We start from the raw sequence: 23,040 nt of genomic DNA, 5'->3' as shown, positions 1-23,040 counted from the left end.
AGGAGGAGGGGGAAAAGATAAATTAGGAGTTTGGGATTAGCAGATACAAACTACTATATATAAAAAAGATAAACAACAAGGTCCTAATGTATAGCACAGGGAATTATATTCAATATCCTATAATAAACCATAATGAAAAAGATTATATCTATATCTGAATCACTTTTCTGTACACCAGAAACTAACACAACATTGTAAATCAACTATACTTCAATAAAAAAGGAGTTCCTCATATTTAAAAATGGTAGAAACCATTGATCTAAGGTAATCACAACTATTTCTTCAATTGGACTGTCCCTTCCTGGACCAGGGATCTAACCTGTGACCCCTCACATAATGCAACAACTCGCCATTTACAACGGAATTTTTTTTAAGAGTAAAGGTAAACTGCATGTTGCTCTGGTTATTTGGTAACATTGAATAAACACAGAGGGGTATCTATAAAGCACATTTAGTTTAGAAACTGTCACATTATTTGACTTTGTCTGACAGAAAGTCTCTTGCTTAGTAAGAACATGCAAATCCAGAAACACTGATTCCATTTCATTTTCCCAGGCTCTGTTATGTGGTCTACTTGTTACATGTCCTGAGGATCCCCTGAGGTATTTAGAGAAAATGATCACTGCTGTAATGGAAAATGGTCTTGAAAGTCTTCTCTGGTAAGTATTGTTTTGATTTATGGTAGGGAGATATTTTATTTTGAAGGTAAAACACTCATTGTATACTATCAAAAAAGGTCTTGCTAATGAATGTTTCCAATCTTAAGATTGTCCAAGAATCCCTCCATAGGCATATATATATATATATATATATATAAAATCATCATGATTGTTTATTGAGCTAGGACATTTAGTTACCCCAAGTAGTTTTCAGTCTGTTATTATTTTTTTTTAAATAAATTTATTTATTTATTTATTTTTGGCTGTGTTGGGTCTTCGTTGCTGCACGTGGGCTTTCTCTAGTTGCAGAGAGCGGTGGGTATTCTTCCTTGCGGTGCACGGGTTTCTCATTGTGGTGGCTTCTCTTGTTGCTGAGCACAGGCTCTAGGCGTGTGGGCTTCAGTAGCTGTGGCTCGCGGGCTCTAGAGTGCAGGCTCAGTAGTTGTGGCGCATGGGCTTAGCTGCTCCGCGGCATGTGGGATCTTCCTGGACCAGGGATCTAACCCGTGATCCCTGCATTGGCAGGCGGATTCTTAACCACTGCGCCACCAGGGAAGTTCCCCTCCATTGGCTTTTAAGTCCCCCAAACTTCAATAGGAAAAATTTCTCCACTGGTTCTTAAGTGAGAAACATAGCACACTCTCATCAACAACGTGTGCTCATAGGACAGTTTATTTCAAGTTGAGGATGAGGACAGGATGAGGATGCTTCTTGGGGAGCACAGCAGAATCCTGAGGGGGGAGTGGTTTGAAAAAGCCCTCCAGGTGATTCTGACATGCCTCTCCCAAGGGGAAGTGTTTTTCCTTCCCTTCCCTTCCCCTCCACCCATTAAAATCACTGATTTAATTATGGAACTAATTACTATGAAATGAAATTAATTTTTGACTGCATTTTATGATTTTATTAAAGGGATATGTGCATTGATCCATCAATGAAACCCAAAATTCGGAGACTGTTGGAAACTTACGTGGAACAACTTTTTGGACTGGATGATCAGCTGGTAAGTATTATTAACCAAACCCTCTACACTATACATCTTAAGTTTGGACGGAAGCTCTCAAAAAGATTTTAGATTTCACGAGAGGTGTGAGGTCACACTGTTTTTGGAATTGGGGCCACTCAGAAACGTGAAAGAACATCACATACACATATACAAACATCCCACCCCACCCCCCTACACACATATGCACAAAGCCACACTCATAGAAACCTCCCCAAATTTCCAAGAAGCATTTGGACAGGCAGTTATTCTCTCTCTTTCTGACAAAATCTCTCTACTAAATCTCCCCCTTTCTCCTTCTCCTCCTCTCTTGTATCTTTATAATGACAAAAATAGCATTATGGAAAGCTTTAAAGGAGGATATTTTCTTTCCGTTCTAATCTACTTCCTCTGTATTCCACGCCCCCTCCATTCTCTCTGCCATCTGCCTGGGAATTATGCTCACAAAGATATGGCCGAAACATTAATGAGACCTAACTTAAAAACCAGACCAAGTTAATGAAAGGAACAACCAGCTCCAACAGCTGGTTTTCATCCTGTAAAGAGGGGAAGGAAGTAATTCAGAATATGGAGACTTTCAGAACAAAGACTGTGCACCTGAGAGAAGCTAAAACAGCAAAAGGCATGTGGGGAGAGAAAGGGCAACACGAATTAGACGTGTGTGGGACCATGTGTCATACCTCTAGATCCCAGGCTGGTGTCTCAGTGAGCACAGGCAGGGCTAGTTGCTGGTGACGTCAGGCACTGAAAAGTAGAATCAAAGCCATGGTCACGGTGGGTGCTGAGAGCCAGGAACAAGGTGAAGCATCATTTAGAAGGATGGGTGGAGAGTAACACCAGATCCTAATCAGTGATCTACAACAGAGAGACAGAAATAGAGGGATGGGATATTTCTGCCAAGCCTGGGATGATTCAGAGGCACCAATACACTGGGAAGAACCCATATGTTTGATCATAGTTGATCTGCATCATGGTGTGTGGGTGTCTTAAAGACTTTATCAACCACAGAATTTTGATCCACTATGGAGTGCAGATATCTGCAAACTGTGTTCTTGGAGGTGTTTGGGGGCAACCTCAGGAGCTGGGGAGAGAAGACCCAGGGGATGGGATTCTTGGTCCTCTCCTCCCCACCCCTTATCCTCTAGAACAGTACTGCACTGAGTATAATGTCACATGAAAAAACGCTTGAAAACCATTGCTATAAGATACTAAAATTATTAAAAACCACTGATCTAGAGGGGTAAATATTATCAATATTTTGAAAATGACCTTATAAAATACAATCAGATTGTGTCCAATGTCTAGCTAGAAGCCCATAGAGAATCTTTACAAATTTGCACAGAATTCTGAGACACTGTAGCTACTTCAAATCTAAAGTTTTATTTGAAAAGGAATTCATAGAGATATTTCATGACATTAAAAGCACAAAATATTGGAAGCTGATCCAGATTTAGAAAAGAGTATGACAATTCACCAAGGCATAGAAAGGCTGCCCACTTCATAAGTTAGAAAAAACAGAAAATAGATGTGACTTCGCAAACTGTAAATCTCTAGGTGCCTAGGATTGCTTAGAGAGCTCAACCTAGGCTGGATAGACAATTCATTTCTCTTTCACCCTCAGAGAAAAACGAAGGTTTTTTTTCCCCCACAAAGACATAAAACACTTTAATCCTCAATGTTTCTAATATTTTAAATTATAGTATACTAAATAAACATAGCTTTGCTCCCCCCCCATTTTTCTTTCCTATAGTTATAACTGCCAGTCAGAGTTTTTAATGGTTTGATAAAATATTTTACAGATCACAAACAATTGTAATTTTCCCCATGGATTATTAAGATTGCTTTGCATGGTTTCAGCATGCAGTCATTTTTATGGCCTCACGCTATGAAGTCCTCCACAGCAAGGACATGTCTATTTATAAATATGTATTTGTTTCTATTTGTGCAAACAGAGAAGATTGAATACAAGAAACTGTAAGCCAAACAGTTACAAAAAAAAAAAAAAAAGAGAAACTGCTCTCATGACAGTAGACAGAAAGACAGTTTAACTGTGTGTTCCAAGATTAAAGAATCAACCATTGTAAGGAGGAAACTAAATTCACAGACTTGATTCTCATTTCTTAGGAAATGAAATCTCCAGGTGGGCCTACTAATTACAAGAAGAAAAGGCATCTGTAACATTAAAAACATCTTTTTATTACAGAAGAATTTAAATATGACTCAAAAGTAGAGAGAATATATAATGATCCCCCTTCATTCAGCTTAAACAATAATCAACATTTTGCCAATCTTGTTAATTATTCTCCCCTCCCCCGTTTTGCTGGAGTATTAGAAAGTAAATCCCAGGAATTGTATTACTTTACCAATAAATACTTCAGTGTTCATCTTTAACAACAAATGGTGTTTTTAGAGAACGTAGCACAGTGCAATTGTCTGTAAAATGTAATGAAATGAGTAATAATTCCTGAATGTCATCTAGTGATGATCACATTCAGATATATATAGACTCCATATTCAGTCCATATTTGGGTTTTCCAAATTGCCTCGAAAATGCCTTTTCACATATGGCTCTGTTAAGTTGAAATCCATACAGGGTCTGCACATTACACTTGGTTTGTTATGTATCTAATGTCTCTTGTCATCTGCAATATTTCTCTTTCTTCTTTTTTTTTTTTTTTTTTTTTTGCTGTATGAGGGTCTCTCACAGTTGTGGCCTCTCCCGTTGCGGAGCACAGGCTCCGGATGCACAGGCTCAGCGGCCATGGCTCACGGGCTCAGCCGCTCCGCGGCATGTGGGATTCTCCCGGACCAGGGCACGAACCCGTGTCCCCTGCATCGGCAGGCGGACTCTCAACCACTGTGCCACCAGGGAAGCCCTCTCCTTTCTTCTTTTTTCCCACGCCACTTAGTTATAGAAGAAAACAGATCATCTGTCATGTAAAATGTCCCACATTCTCATTTCCTCTAGAATCCTTTCATTTGTTCTGTTTCTTGTATTTCCTGCAAGTTTGCAGTTAGATCTACAAACTCGATATTCAGGTTCTTTTTTCCTTCTTTTTCTCTGATGACAAGAATAATGCAGAGGAGATGTTGGGTTCCTTCTAATGCATTGCATCAGGAGGCACCCATGGTCTGCCTGACATTAACTAATTGCTTATTAGTTTCATCCTACAACACCCATATGATGGTTTTGAAATAACAATACCACAAGACCAGTAACCAAAGAACTATGGAAAGCTGTTTAAGAAAATTATGCAATTCTTTTTGCTTTTAAGATATATATATCTTACCTGGTATTTTCATTAAAATAATACTTTTTTGTGTGTCGATGGTCATCTTTTTTTTCTTTGATATAATTATGTTTTTTCAATTATTTGTAACATTACATGACAGCAAAAATCAAAACAATAAATGAGGAGTTCGCAGAGAAGTATTGTTCCCTTTCCTGCCTCTTTATCTACTCTATTCCATCCCTTTCTCTAGGTAACCAATTTCAGTAGCTTTTAGTTTATCTCTCCATTGCTTTTTTTTGAAAATATATGAGCAAATACATGTATTTCCCTCCCCCTTGACTTCCTACACAGAAGTAGCAGACTACATATAGCCTTCTGCTTCTTGCTTTTCTCACTCAATATGTCCTAGAGATCACTCCCTTATACGACTTTTAAAATGATGCTATCAGAGAGAACACTGAGTAACAAAACTCTAAAATCTAAATGAAAGATGTGGACTTAAAAAGTCTTACTGATATAACAACCAAAGCTTAACTATGAAAAGGAAACTTAACTTTATGAACCCAGGAGCTGGGGTTTTAATAATTTGGGAGAAGCAGACAGATCTTGTGCCCTAAACAAGATAACCACATCCTATATCCTTGCTGGTTTGCAAAAGTAGTCTTTTGAGATGGAGATCATTTCCTGAGGAGGGATCAAAATAAGTGTTACTGTAATCTGGAAGGAATAAAAATAATGAAGTATAGAAATAGTGAAGATACAAACTAGATTCATACTGTTTACTTTAGGATAAGTTTAAATATAAAATAAGTAATAATAGCTAATGATATAGCATTTATGTATGTGTGTCTGCTGTGTATGGCATTTGAGAGTTCTAAGGAACATCTTTGTAAGTTTTTAATTTAGTTTAAGTTGTTTCAGGGACTTTACCTAATGAAATTTGCAATAAACATTTACATGTGTAAGAAAAATTGATTTTTCCAAGTTGTACTGAATTAACTATGTGTTTATTAAACAGAGCTCTAAAATACAAATAGCAGTGAGTGTTTCCCTCCATGCACAAAAGCTCCTTGAACATTAAATGGTCTGTCAATAATTTGCAGAAGGTCAAAAAATAAGAAAACTACTCAGCATGAAAAATCCAATACTTATGTCAGGCCATGGTACTGTATTTTAGACTGTGCTCACATCTGCATTAAAGACATGGTTTCTTTTTACTATTGTTGTTATTACTATTAGCTTTTATAGCCTATGAAAAATAAACAATTCAGAGTTGGGAGGGATTTAAATTAATGCATTCAACACATATTAATAAACTCTTAGTCTGTTCAGGATGCTATAATGAAAATAACATAGACTGGTGGTTACAAGCAAGAGAAATTTATTTTTCACAGTTCTGGAGGCTGGGAAGTCCAAGATCAAGGTGCTGGCCAATTTGATGTCTTGAGAGCCTGCTTCCTGGTTCATAAACTGCCATCTTCTTGCTATGCTCTTACATGGCAGAAGGGGAGACGGAACTCTCTGGGGTCTCTTTTTGTTTATTTATTTATTTTATTTTTGGCTGCATTGGGTCTTAGTTGCTGCATGTGGGCTTTCTCTAGTTGCGGCGGGCAGGGGCTACTCTTCATTGCGGTGCTTCTCATTTCCGTGGCTTCTCTTGCTGCGGAACATGGGCTCTAGGCACGTGGGCTTCAGTAGTTGTGGTGCACAGGATCTAGAGCACAACAGGCTCAGCAGTAGTGGCACATGAGCTTAATTGCTCCATGGCATGTGGGATCTTCCCAGACCAGGGCTCGAACCCGTGTCCCCTGAATTGGCAGGCAGATTCTTAACCACCGAGCCACCAGGGAAGCCCATCTGGGGCCTCTTTTTTAAAGGCACTAATCTCATTCATGAGAGCTCCACCCTCATGACCTAATCACCTCCAAAAGGTCCCACCTCCAAATACCATCACACTGGGGATTAGGTTTCAGCAGATGAATTATGGGAAACACAAACATTCAATCTATAGCAAACTCCATACTATTTTGCTAGCATTATTCTAGAATGATACTATATGGGATATTAATAAAGCTCATGAATGAAATAAAGGCATGGTGCTTTAAAATATGGTAAGATGTGTTAAGACAATTAATATATAATTTCTTGTTTCAAGGATTAACTGAGCAAAAAGAGGAATTGCCCACCAGAAGAAAAATTATGTTATAATATGCCAGAAACCAAAAATTATAATCTGAAGTTAATGATTAATTTATACTATACTAGGTACATCAAGTATTATAGAAGTAAAACCTTTTTTCTATAGGTATTATTTAAATACGTCCATTTTCTCATATATAATAAAGTGAGTATCTTACAAAGTTAAAAATTAATGGGGGGATTTCCCTGGTGGCACAGTGGTTAAGAATCTGCCTGCCAATACAGGAGACACGGGTTTGATCCCTGGCCCGGGAAGATCCCACATGCTGTGGAGCAACTAAGCCTGTGCACCACAACTACTGAGCCTGCGCTCTAGAGCCCATGAGCCACAGCTACTGAGTTCACACACCTAGAGCCTGTGCTCCGCAACAAGAGAAGCCACCGCAATGAGAAGCCCACGCACTGCAACGAAGAGTAGTCCCCGCTCTCCGCAACTAGAGAAAATGCTCAGCAACGAAGACCCATCACAGCCAAAAAAAAAAAGAAAAAGAAAAGTAATGGGACCAATTACTACTGACATTAAAGAGCCATAAATTTGGTATCTGTTTGTAAGTTAGCATTAATGATTTGTAATGGTATTTCATTATCTTTTCATTTATTACAAAATTTCTCCAGGTCTCACCATCCTGGGATAGTAACAGTGTTGATAGGAGTATCCCAAATTTCACTGCTTCTAGCCCCTATCTTCGTAACACAGGAGGTTGGTTTCTCCTTAAAGTTCCAAGCAATTGCTTCTGGGAATCTCAAAGCTGTCCTGTGTGAATTCAAGAAATCCAAGTGTCTCTGTCCCAAACCTGTGAAGCCATCTGAAGGTGGAGGCTTAGTGCTGCCGCTGTTGCCTTCCTAAGAGCTTTGATGTCCAATTGAGGTGGAGTAAAGATACCTATATTATGTTAACCTACTGTTAATATAATACTATCTTTACTCTTTAAAGAATGTACAGAAGGTACAGACGATTTCAGCAATCCTCAGTGAGCCATTCGCACATTAATGTGTGTTATTGTGAATAACTGCAAGTGATATCTGCATCTCTTTCAGCATATTCCACAGTTTAGACTTTTAATTTATATAGTTTTCCTATTCCTGCTTGGCAAGTGAGGCATTCTTGTATTTTTTTTTAACAGAGAATCTCATTTTCTACTTTTTTTTTTTGAGTTTGGGCTTAGCCCCTTAGCCCCCTAATTTTATTTATTTATTTTTATTTTTATTTAAAAATTTTTATTGGAGTATAGTTGATTTACAATGTTGTGTTAGTTTCAGGTGTACAGCAAAGTGGATTAGTTATACATATACATATATCCGCTCTTTTTTAGATTCTTTTCCCATATAGGCCATTACAGAGTATTGAGTAGAGTTCTCTGTGCTGTACAGTAGGTCCTTATTAGTTATCTATTTTATATATAGTAGTGTGTATATGTCAGTCCCAATCTCCCAATTTATCCCTCCCTCATTTTCTACCCTTGAGAAGGCAAAATCATTCAGCTTAATAGTGACCAGCCAACCCACAACTATCAATATTTCCTATCAATATACTTGATAATAATAATGCCATAGTACTTACCTGAAAATGCTTTAAAGTAAGTGCAATATAATGGGAAATTTTTAAGCTGTGATTTTAACTTTAAAAAAAATGGGTAATAGGCATACACAATAAAATTCCAGAATATATAAATGGTATATAGTTCTTCTAGTCTGTTCCTGTCTCCCTACTGCCTTATTCTACTTCCCAAATGCAACCATCACTCTCATTCTCTTGTACATCTTCCAGAGGTAGCCTGTGCATTCCATTTATTTCTAATGCTTGTTATTTCATCTCTTTCTTTATTTTAGGTGACTCCAGAATTAATGATAAAAGCATGTACTTTTTATACTGGACGTTTACTGAAGACCCACTTTTAGTAAGAACATGATTTTTATACACTATTTCTTCCTCTTTGTGTTCTTATTCTTGACATTCTCCAGGTGAAGAACAGCTCACTTTTGGCCAGTTGTGCTGATTTTACCTGTTTAATCTTTTTTTTAATTAATTAATTAATGTGTTTATTTTTGGCTGCACTGGGTCTTCGTTGCTGCTGGCGGGCTTTCTCTAGTTGCAGCGAGCGGGGGCTACTCTTCATTGCGGTGCATGTGCTTCTCATTGCGGTGACTTCTCTTGTGGTGGAGCACTGGCTCTAGGTGCGGGAGCTCAGTAGCTGTGGCGCATGGGCTTAGTTGCTCCACAGCATGTGGGATCTTCCTGGACCAGGGCTCGAACCCGTGTCCCCCTGCATTGGCAGGTGGATTCTTAACCACTGTGCCACCACGGAAGTCCCTACCTATTTAATCTTGTTTCCACCATTTTGTATTATATATTTCTTTTATATTTAATTGGTTTTTACTTAGTTAAAAGATGTTCTTTACTTCTTTGAGGTGTCAGGTTTTTTTTTTTAATAGAACTTCAAAATTGAAAGTATAGGTCCACAATCCGCTTATCTGAAGCCCTTGAAGACAACATGTTTTGGAATCTAGATTCCCTTTCTAAGAAAAATTTTTAGAAAGGAAATCTCTGCACATACTGTGTACTGTATAACATGTTCAGTGGTGTCTGGATGGCACGCTGGAACCAAACATATCTGAACGTATTAGTATTTCAACAGTAAAACATATATGTATATTCTTACTAAGAAAAATGAAGAAAGACTATGAACAGCTATGTGTCAGATTCAGAGAGGTTTTGATGCAAAATTAGTTTAGGTCAGGTCTAGCTTTGCCCTTAAATAGGTTATGAAAAAAAAAAAACTTTTAGATTTCAGAGCTTTCTGGGCTTTCGAAATGTAGACACGGGAAGTGCAAGCTTAAAGGAAATGCAAGGACTGGCTGTAAATAAAACAATAAAAATAACAATTTCTTTCATGCTGTGGTTTTTGAGGAGGTAAAGGAAGCCCAGTGTATTTCTTCTCTCTCTCAATTTATTTACTTATGTATTGCCATAACATCAAAATATTATGTTTCTGTATTTTCTGCTTACAGCACGTGGAGAAAGATAGCAATACCTCCTACAAATGAAGATGACCTTCTGGCTGAAAAAATGGAAAAATCAATAGAATATGACAATTTCAGACTTAAAAAATGTGTATTTCATCACTGGCACTCTTATGTGAAAGGTCGAAAAGAACGACTTAAAGGTAAATCCTTACATAGTAACAATTGGTTTTTTGTTTTCATGTATCCAAAGTTTCAACAAACTTAACAGTTAAACATAATTTGTACTAAAGAATTTTTTATTATTTTTATGTCTAGAGGATTGTCATGAAATGTAAAGCCACTAATTTAAAATATTTAACGAGATATGTCTCAAAGGGTTTTAGTGTAACAGAAAACAGCATATTTAAAATAAAATTCTGTATGTATTTGTGTGATATATATATATACAAGTTTCAATATAAATAGGGATCTACTATTAACTTTTTTACATAATAGAGAGCTGGTATAGATATAGATAGATTGATAGATATCAAAACTGACTATTTTTTGTAGAGAGCTCTTCATTCTTTACAGATATTTCATTTAATGAATACCTGAGAAAACTTAAAGAAAAATAAGTTTAAGTTTTACTTAAACCCTTGATAGTTGTAGTGAGTGGACAGTGTATGTATGTGCTCTTAGGAGCAAGAACAGAGATTTTATCCAGCTCACTAGATACTGATTTGTTTATGGCTGCTGCAAATCAGAGAATCATTTCCTCTTGATTGGCTCCTGTTCGTACCTCAGAGTGGACCCTCTGATGGTTTTAACATAGGGTAGTGGGTCTCTATTTCTGAGAGGAAACAATTATCTAAGAGTGGTGTCTCCAAGGCCTGCCTTAATCATCCTCCTTCCCAGCCTGGCCCCTATGTTTGAGCTTTGGACCCCTGGTTAAAAAAAAAAAAAAAAAAAAAAATATATATATATATATATATATATATATGGAACAATCTATTTAATCATAGGGTATTTAACTAAATCAGAATACTACCTCATGATTGTATTTCTACGAATAAATTTGGAAGTTCTGGTTTTATAAAGAACAGATTTGTTTAAAAAGAAATGATATATATCTTGACATTTTATTGCATCTATTATATAATTTATAAGGGCAAAGGTGATGTTTACAGGTTAATAAAGTCTCAGGAGTACTATCTACTGCTGTCAAAAGTAATTTCATATGTAATTAAAATAAAAAACTATCAGATGCAACATTGGTTCATATTATAAACATGATAGAATAGTAAACACTTTGTTTTTTGAGAGCAGCTTTAACTATATACAGTAATCTAATGCACTTTCTTCAGATACACTACTGCGGGTACAACAGATGTTCTACTGCTACAAGCTGATAATTATCCTAACTAAATGGAGGGATAAAGCAAGACATAAGTATAAAGAGAGAGAAGATGAGCTGGTATGGCATATTGGAAACAATTTTTTTAGAAACTGAATTTTGCTGTTACATTGATGTTGCCTCAGATAATAATGCTGTGTGGAAAACACTAAAGTCCTGAATATTATATATTTTTAATGGGGTCCTTGTTCTTTTAACTTAGTAATTTAAATGTCACCTCAGCTACCCAAAATATTTCCTAAAAAATTTTGTTGTTTCATTTGAACTATGAACATCAAGGAAAAATCTTTTTAACATTTTGTTTAAATTTATTGATAAAGACACCAAGATTTTTTGTTTAAGCAAGTGTTTAGGTGGATATAGATGTCTAAAGTGGAAGAGAAACTGTTTGATATGATTATAACAGAGAAATAAATGATAAAGACTAAATTTATTCTTTTCTAGATAAGATTAAATTGCTTTTTATTCTTTTTCAACATTCAATTTAATAAATTATAATACTAAATTATTTTTTAAACTACTAAATTGCTAAATTTAAAGGATCATTCTTAACTGGGACACCCATTAGGAATTAAATCAATCAAAACAGGATCCAAGCAAACTCCTCCAAACTTAAAAGTATCTTTAGTTTGCTTTAGCTATCAGTACAGTATATTATCATTTAATATTGTTTTAGAATATTCATAGTAACTAGTAGGAACAGACATAGAAACACGCTGGAATTTTTTGTAGTTATATTATTTAGTAGGTAACGTTTTATTAATATTCTTTGAAAGACAAAGTTGGGATAAATAGGAAAGAGAAAAATAGGAAGAAATTAACCCCCCTGTTTTATGGTTGCCCTGTGGAGGGGAAGATCAATGCCTCTCACCCCAGATTGTCTCAGATATTGACACTGACGATACTATGTATGTACCAAGAGAGTAAGAAAAGATTACTCACATAATGCTTGAAACAGTGCTAGAGTCTGCGGAGGAGACTGAGACGCATAAAGCATTGATCATTCTTACTCTCTAGAAGTTTACCAACCCCTGGTATTGAACTGGTGTTCTTACCGGATGTCCTCTAGCACCTGCCTTTTGTGGACTACATTTTCAACGTTGCCAGTTAAATGGTTGTACTTTGGGTACCACTGTTTTAGTCTGGGCATTCTGTGTTTTCCACCACTTCTTGTACTAAGCTAATGTTTTGACCTGGCCTCTAGCCTGGCCATTGATTGTCTAATGGTGAAAAGGTAACTGTGCATGACCAGGCTGCCCCTTTTACATCCCCTTAAACTGAACATCCCTGAGAGCAGGCAGTATTGTTCTCTTAACCATCCCCATACACTGAGCACAATGTTTTGTAGTAGTTGATACATATTAATATATATGATAATAATATCCTCAATATAGATATGTATTAAATAGTTAGAGAAAATATTTTCTTTTAGCTATGTGGTATCTTGGCCTAACAATATTACTAGGCCAGTATTCACTAGGGTGGAGTGAGGAAGGCAGGTGTCTGCTGGGAGGAGAGGCAGGGAACACTTGTATGTGCTAGCTCTCCAATGTGTGCTCTTCCTTAGGCTCTAATATATCCATATATTACACCAAAATTGTGTGTGTGTGTGTTTGTATGGGTACAACACTTATTTACCCTTTGGGTGTTTTCTTGATTATGCAGTTTTAAGGAATGTATTGAAAGTTAAAATGGGGACTTCCTGTAATGATAGATTAGGCAGTTCTCCAAATTCTTTCCTTCTGACTCTCTCTTTTTAAAAATATTTATTTATTTCGTTTTATTTTTAATTTATTTTTTTCATCTTTGGCTACACCATGTGGCTTGTGGGATCTTAGTTCCCCAACCAGGGATTGAACCCAGGTTCTGGGCAGTGAGAGCACAGAGTCCTAAGCAGTGGACCGCTGGGGAATTCCCCTAACTCTCCTTCTATAGCTCCATGCTAACCCTCACCCTTCCATGCCCCACATACCAGTTCTGGCATTACCAGAACCTTGACTCTCTGGGATTCCGCTTCCTCATCTCTAAAAGAGAAGGCTGGACCACATCTTCAAGGTGACTGCCTATGCCAATGTTGTACGACAACTGGTGGAAATGATCTATAATGGTGATTCAGAGACTACACATTATTACCCATGCTCTGGACAATGATAATTTATATAATGATAATGATGATAATAAATAATGTTTAATTGGTGCTATGATTGTATCAAGCATTGTGTTTTACATGTATCATCTCATTTAATCCTTACAAGAGTTCCATGGAATTTGTAAATTATTTTCATGGCAGATGTTAAAGCATGAACTTCAATTTAAAAAATGGAGAAGCAAGTTAAAACTCAGAGTAAATTCTAAAGAAGAATACATTTCACCTGAACAAAATGTGTCTGAAGTCTTTCTTGTAGGTGAGATTCCTGAATTTGATGTTTCACAGTTACCCAAAAGAACAGTATTACAGGTTCGTATGAATTCATATCTTAACTAGTTATTTTCACAATGTTTGTTTAAAGAGTGGTTTTATGAACCTTGCATGAATGATGGAAGCCATATTTTGAAGAAAAATATTTTTTACAACTAGCTTTGGGCTATTTCATTTTTTGGAAGTCATCAATTTGGATGGCTGTAAATTGTTATAACAATCAAAAATGGAGAAATTAAAGCTATAGTAAATAAGAATGAAAGGAATGTCTTTCTTTCCTTCCTCCTTCAAGCATATATTGTCATTTAAGGTACAACAGATTTTAGATAACCCAATGCTTATCTTTTAATCACTAATCCCTAATCTTTTAATCTTAACGTTATACCTACACTCCAGAATATAAATGGGGCTTGTCATATTGCACCTTTCAGTTAGTTAAAATATTTATGCCTATCATCTTTCTTCCATAGATCATGAGTTCATAACAACAAGAATCATGTATCTGTAGCTTACAACTCATTGAATTGATCTCTGAAATACAAGCCATAATTCCAACTACTGCTTATATTCTTTCCTATTTTGATAAATAAGCCATTTCTACTTTGTGGGACTACCTGATAAATGGTGGAGGAGTTGTAAAATATCGTCTTATTCTGGTTGATGGCAGATTTACGTTATAAAATTCCATGTATTAAATCCATCCTTCTAAATGTAGAGACTTGAGCTCAAGTTATTTTGGGAAACAAGATATCTATACCTATATTTATATCTAATCTTGCACTTTATGTATGGCATAGAGTTAGGATGAGGACATTTTTGTCCACTGTTTCCTCTTTATAAATTGTCTGCTCATCTCTTGCTTGCTTTTAAATTGGAATTCTTATAATTTTCTTACCGTTCATAATAGCTCTTTATATACTGGTAATATTCACCCTTTTCCTGGAATGTATTTGAGATTTTTTCCCCTACACTTGATGCTTGCTTTCAATTTTGCCCATGGAGTCTTTTGATGAGAGAAATTTTAAAGCTTTAAGTAACAGAGTCTATTACTGTTGCCCTAATTATTTCTCTTTTTGTGTCATATTAATGTCATTCTTAGCTATTTTTCTAAGCCATATCACACCCCTTCCTACACTTATGCAGCTGCTTTTTGTCTTTGAACTCCAACGTTTTGACTGCTGTTTCTTTATTTACATTGTAAGCAGCTGCATTTTTAATTTATTGCACATTATGCCTTAGAATAATTTTTTATCCCTCTACATATGATGTAAGAACCTAACAAGAGCATGCTTTCACTTCCCCCTCCTGTGCTTCACGCTATTATTGCCATGCATTTTATTTCTATGTATTTATAAACTCTACATTAGAATTTATTTTTGCTTTAAACAGTCAATTATATTTTATTCAGCATGTATTTTTCATTTTTAGCAATCTCAAACAGAAAAGTTGCAAGTACAACACAAAGAACTTTTTTTCCTGAATGAGTTGGGAGTAAGTTGCTGACATGATGCCCTATCACCCCTAAATATTATTGGTGTATTTACTATAACAAGGGCATCCTCTTACAGTCAGCCATCAAAATCCTCGGACCTAATTTGGGTATCCCCAATTATCCCAATAATGTAAAAGGATGCAGGGCAGAATCACACAGAACAGTTGATTATCATGGCCCTTCCTCTCCTTTAGTCAGCCTTTCTTTAATTTTCATTCCCTTGACATGAAGATCAGGCCAGGTTTACTGTAGAAGTTCTCTCAATTTGAGCTTGTTTTATGTTTCCTCAAGAATAGATTCAGGTTCTGCATATTTCCTGGAAATACCACAGACATCATGCTGTGCTCTTCTCACTGCATCCTATCAGTGGCACAGGATTTGGATTTGCCCAGGATTGGTGATTTCACGGCGGCTGCTTGTTGAAAGTGGTGTCTGCTAGGCTTCTCCACTATTCAGTTGCCCCCTTTGTAATGGATGTGCATTTCGTGGGTAGGTACTTTACAATTATATAAATATACGCATTCCTCATCAAACTTTTAGTTTATTTATATCAGTATGGACTCATGGTTTTCTATTTTATTCAATGGGTTATAATCCATTACCATCACTATTTATTTTGGTGCTCAAATTGTTCCAGATTCAGTGGGAGTCCTTTCAGGTTGCCTTCTCTGTCCCTTTGATGTGTAACTATCATCCTCTGAGCACTTCCTTACTTTGTAGCACAGCATGATGTCCCAGGCTCCTGTGTACTTTCCATGCTCCACCCTGGATAGGTCATTTCTCTAGGACTCTTTGAATCCTTTTTAATGGAGAATTGTACATAGGAATCAAGATTTGAACTCTATCTGTGTTCATCACCATTGAAGTGTTGCTTCTCCCATGCCTTCTCATTAGACAGAACTAGAGACTGTAAGTAGGAACACACATAGACATATTTCCCCCCATATCTATGTACCTCTATATACCTAAAAAACCTAAACTAAACCTAAACTGTATGTGGATACTTCCAGGTCCAATTTAGCACCACAGGGCTCATACTAGTCTTCTCCTTTTACATATCTGCAATGTCCTTATCCAACAGTGAGAATCCCAGCTCTCATTGTTCATGTAGTTACTTATTTGATCACTCCCCCTGTGTGGAAGCAGTCACACACGTGGCTGCCACTGTTCCCTCCCTGTGTGGATACCTTCCTCATCCTGCTCAGGCTTTGACATTGCTTGCCATGCAGAGGCCCTCCTCATACTGCTTGGGCTCTGACATCCTATGCCAGTTGCTTTTCCTCCTATGTAGTTGCCTTTCTAACTTTGTTTGGGCTAACACGCCCTGCACTGAGTACCTTCCTATGTAGATGCCCTCCTTACCCTACTCAGGCTCTGACGCTCCATGCATGGGCTGCCCCTCTTTGGGGATGCCCACCTTATACTGAGTAGGCTCTGTCACCACATGCCACCCTCCTCCCCCAATAGAGCCACTCTCCACATCCCACTTAGCTCCTGGTATGTTATACAGGGTTTCACTTCCTCGGTTCCCCCTCCTTGTCCTGCTCAGGTTCTGACATCCCACAGTGGCTGCCCCCTCCTTAGGGACTTCCTCCTCATTCCTTGCAGACTTCAACATCTTACATTATACTTCTATGTGGACGAATGCCCTTCTCAGTCTGCTTGTTCTGACTGTCTGTGCTGGGCAGATGTCCTCTTCTTGGGCTCCATCTACTTTGGGCTCCAGTATCCCACAGTGAGCCATGCTTCCTCATTTGTCTTCCTTTTTCCACTGGGGCTCTGATATTCTACTCTGGGACATTCCTCCTTGGGGACACCCTCCTCACCTGTTTTGTGCAAGGAAGGCTGCTCCACTGAGTGGATGCTCCCCTTTATGTACCCTAGTTCTGATGCCCTGTTCTGGGCCAACAGAGCCCCTTCTGTGCCCCTTACCCTGGCATGGATGCCTGCTTTGCTTGGACCAATCTAATGGCTTTAAGACTGAATTGTATTGAAAGAAGAAAGCGAAAGGGTAGTGGAAGGGATTCATTATTTTTTTTTAATATAAATTTATTTTATTTTTGTCTGGGTTGTGTCTTCGTTGCTGTGCGCGGGCTTTCTCTAGTTGCGGAGAGCAGGGGCTACTCTTTGTTGCGGTGCGCGGGCTTCTCATTGTGGTGGCTTCTCTTGTTGTGGAGCATGGGCTCTAGGCAAGCAGGCTTCAGTAGTTGTGGCTCGTGGGCTCTAGAGCGCAGGCTCAGTAGTTGTGGCGCACGGGCTTAGTTGCTCCGCGGCATGTGGGATCTTCCCGGACCAGGGCTCGAACCCGTGTTCCCTGCATTGGCAGGTGGATTCTTAACCACTGAGCTACCAGGGAAGCCCAGGGTTCATTATCTTTTAAAGAAATTTAAAACTCAGAAAAAAGTATTTTCTATTTTTCCACAAATAGGTTGATTCTCGCCTTCTTTCTTTTGGTTTAGATTTGAGTTTTCATCTGGAACTATTTTCCTTCAGCATGAAGAACCTCCTTTAACATTTCTTGAAGCACAGGTCTGTCTGTTGGTGCTTAATTTTCTCAACTTGTATTTCTCTGAAAAAGTCTTTATTTTTACTCTGTTTCTGAGAGAGATTTTCTCTAGACATTGACTTCTAGACTGACAGGTTTTTAAAAATTTCATTCATTCCATTTAAAAGATGTCATTCCATTGTCTCCTGGATTGCGTTATTTTAAATGAGAAATCAGTGGAATATTTTTTTCTTCCTTTGTATGTATGTGTCTTCTTCTTTCTTGTTGCTTTGAAGATTTTTCTTTTTATTACTGAATCTTTAGCAATCTGATTTTGATATGCCTTGTAGTTTTCTTTGTGTTTATCCTTCTTGGAATTCATTGAACTCTTGGATATACATGTTTATATTTTTCAGCAAATTTGGAAAGTTTTCAGCCATTATTTCTTCAAATATTTTTCTGTCTTCTTCCTCTTTCTGGAACAACGATTACACATCTATTAAACAACTTAATATTGTCCCACATTTCATTGAGTTCCTGTTCATTTTTTAAGCCTTTTTTTTCTTTCTGTGCTTCATTATGAATAGTGTTTATTGCTATGTCTTCAAGTTCAGCACAGTAAATATGCAACTGTCTTTAAAAAGCCATTAACTTCTGTTTAATTACTCACCAAAACTGGCAAAAAAAAAAAAAGGCACCAACAATTTGCATAATAGATAGCCTGCAACATACTGCTGAATTTTGTAAGTAGGATGAACTTAGCATATTTTAAAATTCTTACTAGCTTTTGTTAACCTCCTTTTTCTTCAACTACCTTAAAAGGGGCTAAAAATGCATATAGTCAATTCTGAGTTTAGAAACATCTCAGAAAGATGCAGAGAGGAATGGCACAATAAACGATAACTTCCTCATAATGTACAACAAGAAAATCATTGGTCGTTAGTGGCATTTGCCTAGTTTTATAGTAGGGATTTTTTTGTTTTTATTCACTGCCTCCCTCCAAAATAATTAAACAGTGTTTGTTTAGGGGAAAAAAAAAGTCAGTGTCTAATCTGCTATTAAGCCATTCCAGTGAATCTTTTCACTATAGATGTATTCATCTCTAGAAGTTTTATGTGGTTCATTTAAAAAATCTCCACTTCTCTCTCATTTTTCTTTGAAATCCTTGAGCATTTTATAATAGCTGTTTTAAAGAACTTGTTTACTAGTTTTATTATCCCTGTAATTTCTCTGTGTGTTTACATTCTAAATTTTTCTCTTGGTTATGTGTTGTGTCAGATTTTCCTTCTTTACAGATATAGTAATTTTTTTATTATATGCTGGATGTTTAGTAAGTTACATTGTTGAATATATTATGTCGTTATTTTTAAGAAGTGTTGAACTGTTTTTTTTTTTTTTTTTTGCGGTATGCGGGCTTCTCACTGTTGCGGCCTCTCCCGTTGCGAAGAACAGGCTCCGGACGCACAGGCTCAGCGGCCATGGCTCATGGGCCCAGCTGCTCCGCGGCATGTGGGATCTTCCTGGACCGGGGCACGAACCAGTGTCCCCTGCATTGGCAGGCGGACTCTCAACCACTGCGCCACCAAGGAAGCCCTTGCACTGGTTTTTGTAGTCAGTTAACTTACTTGAAGATAAGCTTCATCTTTTCTCAGCTTATACTTAAGCTTTGTTAAGGAAAGACTAGAATAACTTATACTCTAGGCTAGTTTTTCCTTACTCCTATCATGTGACCTTCTGGGGTCTTTACTGAACGCCCCAAGTGTTCTGTGGCATGTCTGTACTCTGATTTGTCTCAATTTGTAAATTTTCCAATCCCGTACGAACTATAGTAGTTGTTCTGCTTACAGATTCCCCGCAGATGTTTTGTCCCCAGTAGTCACTTTTTTGTTCAGCCTCATGGAGTGTCCCCTGCACACATATTGTTTAAAATGCAAAGCTGCAAGGATCCCTATGCAGACTTCTCAAGCTATCTTTTCTGTGTAACTCCCACTTTTCCAGTACTTTGCTGATAAATTCCAGCAACCTCAACATCCTTGAATCCCACTGGGGTTCTATCTCCTTGGCTTAGTGAGACTGCCTGGCACTCTTTCTCTCACAAGCAGCCAAAAAATGTCTCCATGCAGAAAGCCTGGGCTATCATAAGTCTCATCTCATTTATTTTCCTTCTTTCACAGATCCGAATATTGTGATGACTGTTGTCCAACGTCTGAAAGCAGTTGTTTCACATATTTTGTCCATTTCTCTAGTTATATATGGTGGGAAGGATAGTTTCGTACCATTACCTTATTATGGCTGGAAGTGGAAGACTGCTGATGGTTTTCCTGAGTGGTATTTAACTTCAGTCGCTCCAAACAATGCCTGTCTATCCTTCTATGGGTCTCTTCCTTCCATTTCTTAGAGAGACTGTTTAAGCTCTTATTTATGGACTAAATGTTTGTGTCCTCCCCTCCCCATTCCTGTGCTGAAGCCCTAACGTCCAAGGTGACTGTATTTGGAGATAGGGCCTGTGAAGAGATGATTAGGGTTAAATCATGAGGTTGGGGTCCTAATCCAATAGGGTGGTTGCCTGTATAAGAAGAGGCAGAGACACCAGTGCTCTCTCTCCGCCATATGAGTACACAGCAAGAAGGCAGAGAAGAGAAAACTCCCACCAGGAACCAAACTGGACACAATCTTGATCTTGGACTTCCCACCATCCAAAACTATGAGAAATACACTTCTGTTGTTTAAGCCACCTAATCTATGGTATTTTGTTATGGTACCCTGAGCAGACTATTACCACTCTTCAATTTTTCATGCTAAATCCCCCACTTCACTGCCCTTCACCTTCACTTTCCATCCTTCTTCACTGAGAAAATACATGCCATCAGGTAGGAACTCCTTCAACTTACTTCCTGACCCCTTTCCTCAATCTTGTTCTCCTGATCTCTGTACCCTCTTTTCAAATGTACCATCCATACCCATCTTGGCTTCCTTTTCTGTTCTAAGGGCATTTTGCCTATATAATGTAGAATATTTATATTAGATGTTTTTCTCTAATTTCTGCCATGGGTAGTGATGAAAGCTATTTTCAGGCCATTAATAATATCAGTTTTGAGTCAATAAGGAGTAGTCAACAGAAAGTTGCATAATGAACTTCAAATACAAGACAGTTTCTCAACATGGTTTTGTTGCCTGTTACTCAAGGCACTCAATGGTATACACATACTAGATTATTCCTGGATGTCTAGGAGTATGTCTTATTCATATTATATTCCCTGATTTACAAGCATACAGAATATTTTAAAATATTTATCAAGTGAATGAATATGTCATTTAAGAAATTATACTGTGCTGCTCCAATTCAAGGTTAAGAAAGATGGTGCAGATCTAGAATAAAAACATCAAAGTTTTCCTCAGGTTGTTTCTTGTGCTTGTGACAGTCAAATCTCTAAACAATTATTGATGAATAGACATAAAAGGTAAGCTTTCAATAACTGAAAAATAATCCTAGGGCTGATTGAAACAGAAGAGAAAAGGCGTAAGGTTCTGAAAGATCTTTAGGTCTCAAGAACACAGCACCTTTCTTTTTATGGGCCTCCATACAGATGACTTAAGGAGAGCATAAAAACATTTAAGTGCCTAGTCTCAGAAGCTGACTGGATGCAAACACTTCAGTGTGCTTCAAAGTAGCTATTTTATGCACAACATTCTGGGTCTAGTAATTCTCTAAGGTATCAGCTTATACTGCCTTCACCTACCAATACAGGAAAACCTGACTGATAGTGGGGCTTAAAGAAATAAGGGCTTATTTTTTTCCTGTAACACAAAGTCCAGAGGAAGGCAATCCAGGGCTGGTCCTCCATAATGCCAATAAAAGTGGAAATTTTCTATCTTTTCACTCCACAGTCCTTAGTATCCTCTTGCTTATTGTCTCGTGGTTCCAATACGGCTACTCCTCTTCCAGCCTCATATTCATTCACCAGGCCAGGAGAAGGGGGAAAATCACAGTGGTAGAAGGCAAATGGTTCTCTACCTTTGTTTATTAGGAAAGCCAAAGTCTCCCCAAGACCCCACAGTCAAGAATTTCAGTGATGTGCTTTAGGTTAGAACTTTGTCACTAGGCCAGGTCTAACTGCAAGATTGCTATGGGCAGGAGGGGACTTTGAGTGGGGGATTGGGTGAGATAATTGGGCAATCAGCCTCACTGAAGGTGGATTTGAACTGCCAGTCATCAGACAGTATTTAAAAGGGCATTCCTCCTTGTCAGAAGAAAATGTTGGTTTCAGTGAAAAGCAAAATAACAATTACAACAGATAAGAAACAAGAAGATGTTTAAGAAGTCAATACATAGTTGCTGCAGAGGAACTCTGGTTTAATACTCTTCTGTCTTCCAGTTCAGAGAAACTAAAAATGCCAACTAATAAAGAACCACAGAACCCAGAGCCAGTAAACCACTTTATAATGTGATCCGGGCCCTAACAGAAACTTGTACATGGAAACTTCAACAGTTATGATGAGCTATGAACTTGCATCCTTTCTCATAAGAAGTCTTTTGGTTTGATAATATGATTAAAAGTCCAGGCATAGGGCTCAGGAGAACTAGGTTCATATCTTGCCCTAGCTACTCACTAGCAATACGACCTTGGGCAGTTTTAACCCTCTTGGCCCTTGATTTTTAAGACTTCTGCATTCTCATTACCCGGACAAAACTCTAAACTTACAGAGACGAGTTTATGTTGAATTAATTGATGTTTGGATTCACTTTGGAAAAATCTCATATCAGGATATGGGAAACATGTAGAATTACTGGGGATTTTGCTCAGGACAATGAAAATCATTGCCAGTTTTTGCATTTTAAATATTTCTTTATGATATCACGTCATGGGTTATGATCAGTCTTCCTGTCCCTCCTTCCACCCTAATTCTCACCCCCACCACTTTGTGGAATGATATTGAGCCCTTTGGGGATCAGATTTATAGAGTCTGTCAGAGTGCTCAAACCATAGCATGATCTAGAAAAGAACATAGAGATTTTTGTGCTGAGCTATTACCTTTTTCAGGAGGGACAGCTGAGGATCTGAGAAATTAAATGACATCCCCAAAGCCAGACAACTACAAAACTGAGACCAGAATCTGGTTTTCCTGACTACTTGGGTAAAATTATAGCCTCTATATCACTCTGGTTCTTCCTCTTGGAGAATTCTAAAGAAA

The 23,040-nt window shown here is 37.7% G+C and overlaps 1 protein-coding gene across 1 annotated transcript in view; it reads left to right on the top strand.

Annotated features, from left to right (window-relative positions):
- FBXL13 (F-box and leucine rich repeat protein 13) overlaps positions 1-23,040 on the top strand; it is a 185,484-nt gene that overhangs the window by 15,182 nt on the left and 147,262 nt on the right. Inside the window, 6 exon segments of the mRNA XM_030834313.2 lie at positions 556-659; positions 1,569-1,659; positions 8,922-8,989; positions 10,101-10,255; positions 11,402-11,511; positions 13,742-13,909. Coding sequence (XP_030690173.2) covers positions 556-659; positions 1,569-1,659; positions 8,922-8,989; positions 10,101-10,255; positions 11,402-11,511; positions 13,742-13,909 — 696 coding nt within the window.

This window comes from Globicephala melas, chromosome 9 (assembly GCF_963455315.2).
Source record: "Globicephala melas chromosome 9, mGloMel1.2, whole genome shotgun sequence".
Lineage (NCBI taxonomy): Eukaryota > Metazoa > Chordata > Mammalia > Artiodactyla > Delphinidae > Globicephala > Globicephala melas.
The sequence above is the reverse complement of the archived record's forward strand: the minus strand, read 5'-3'. Positions and strand labels throughout refer to the sequence as shown.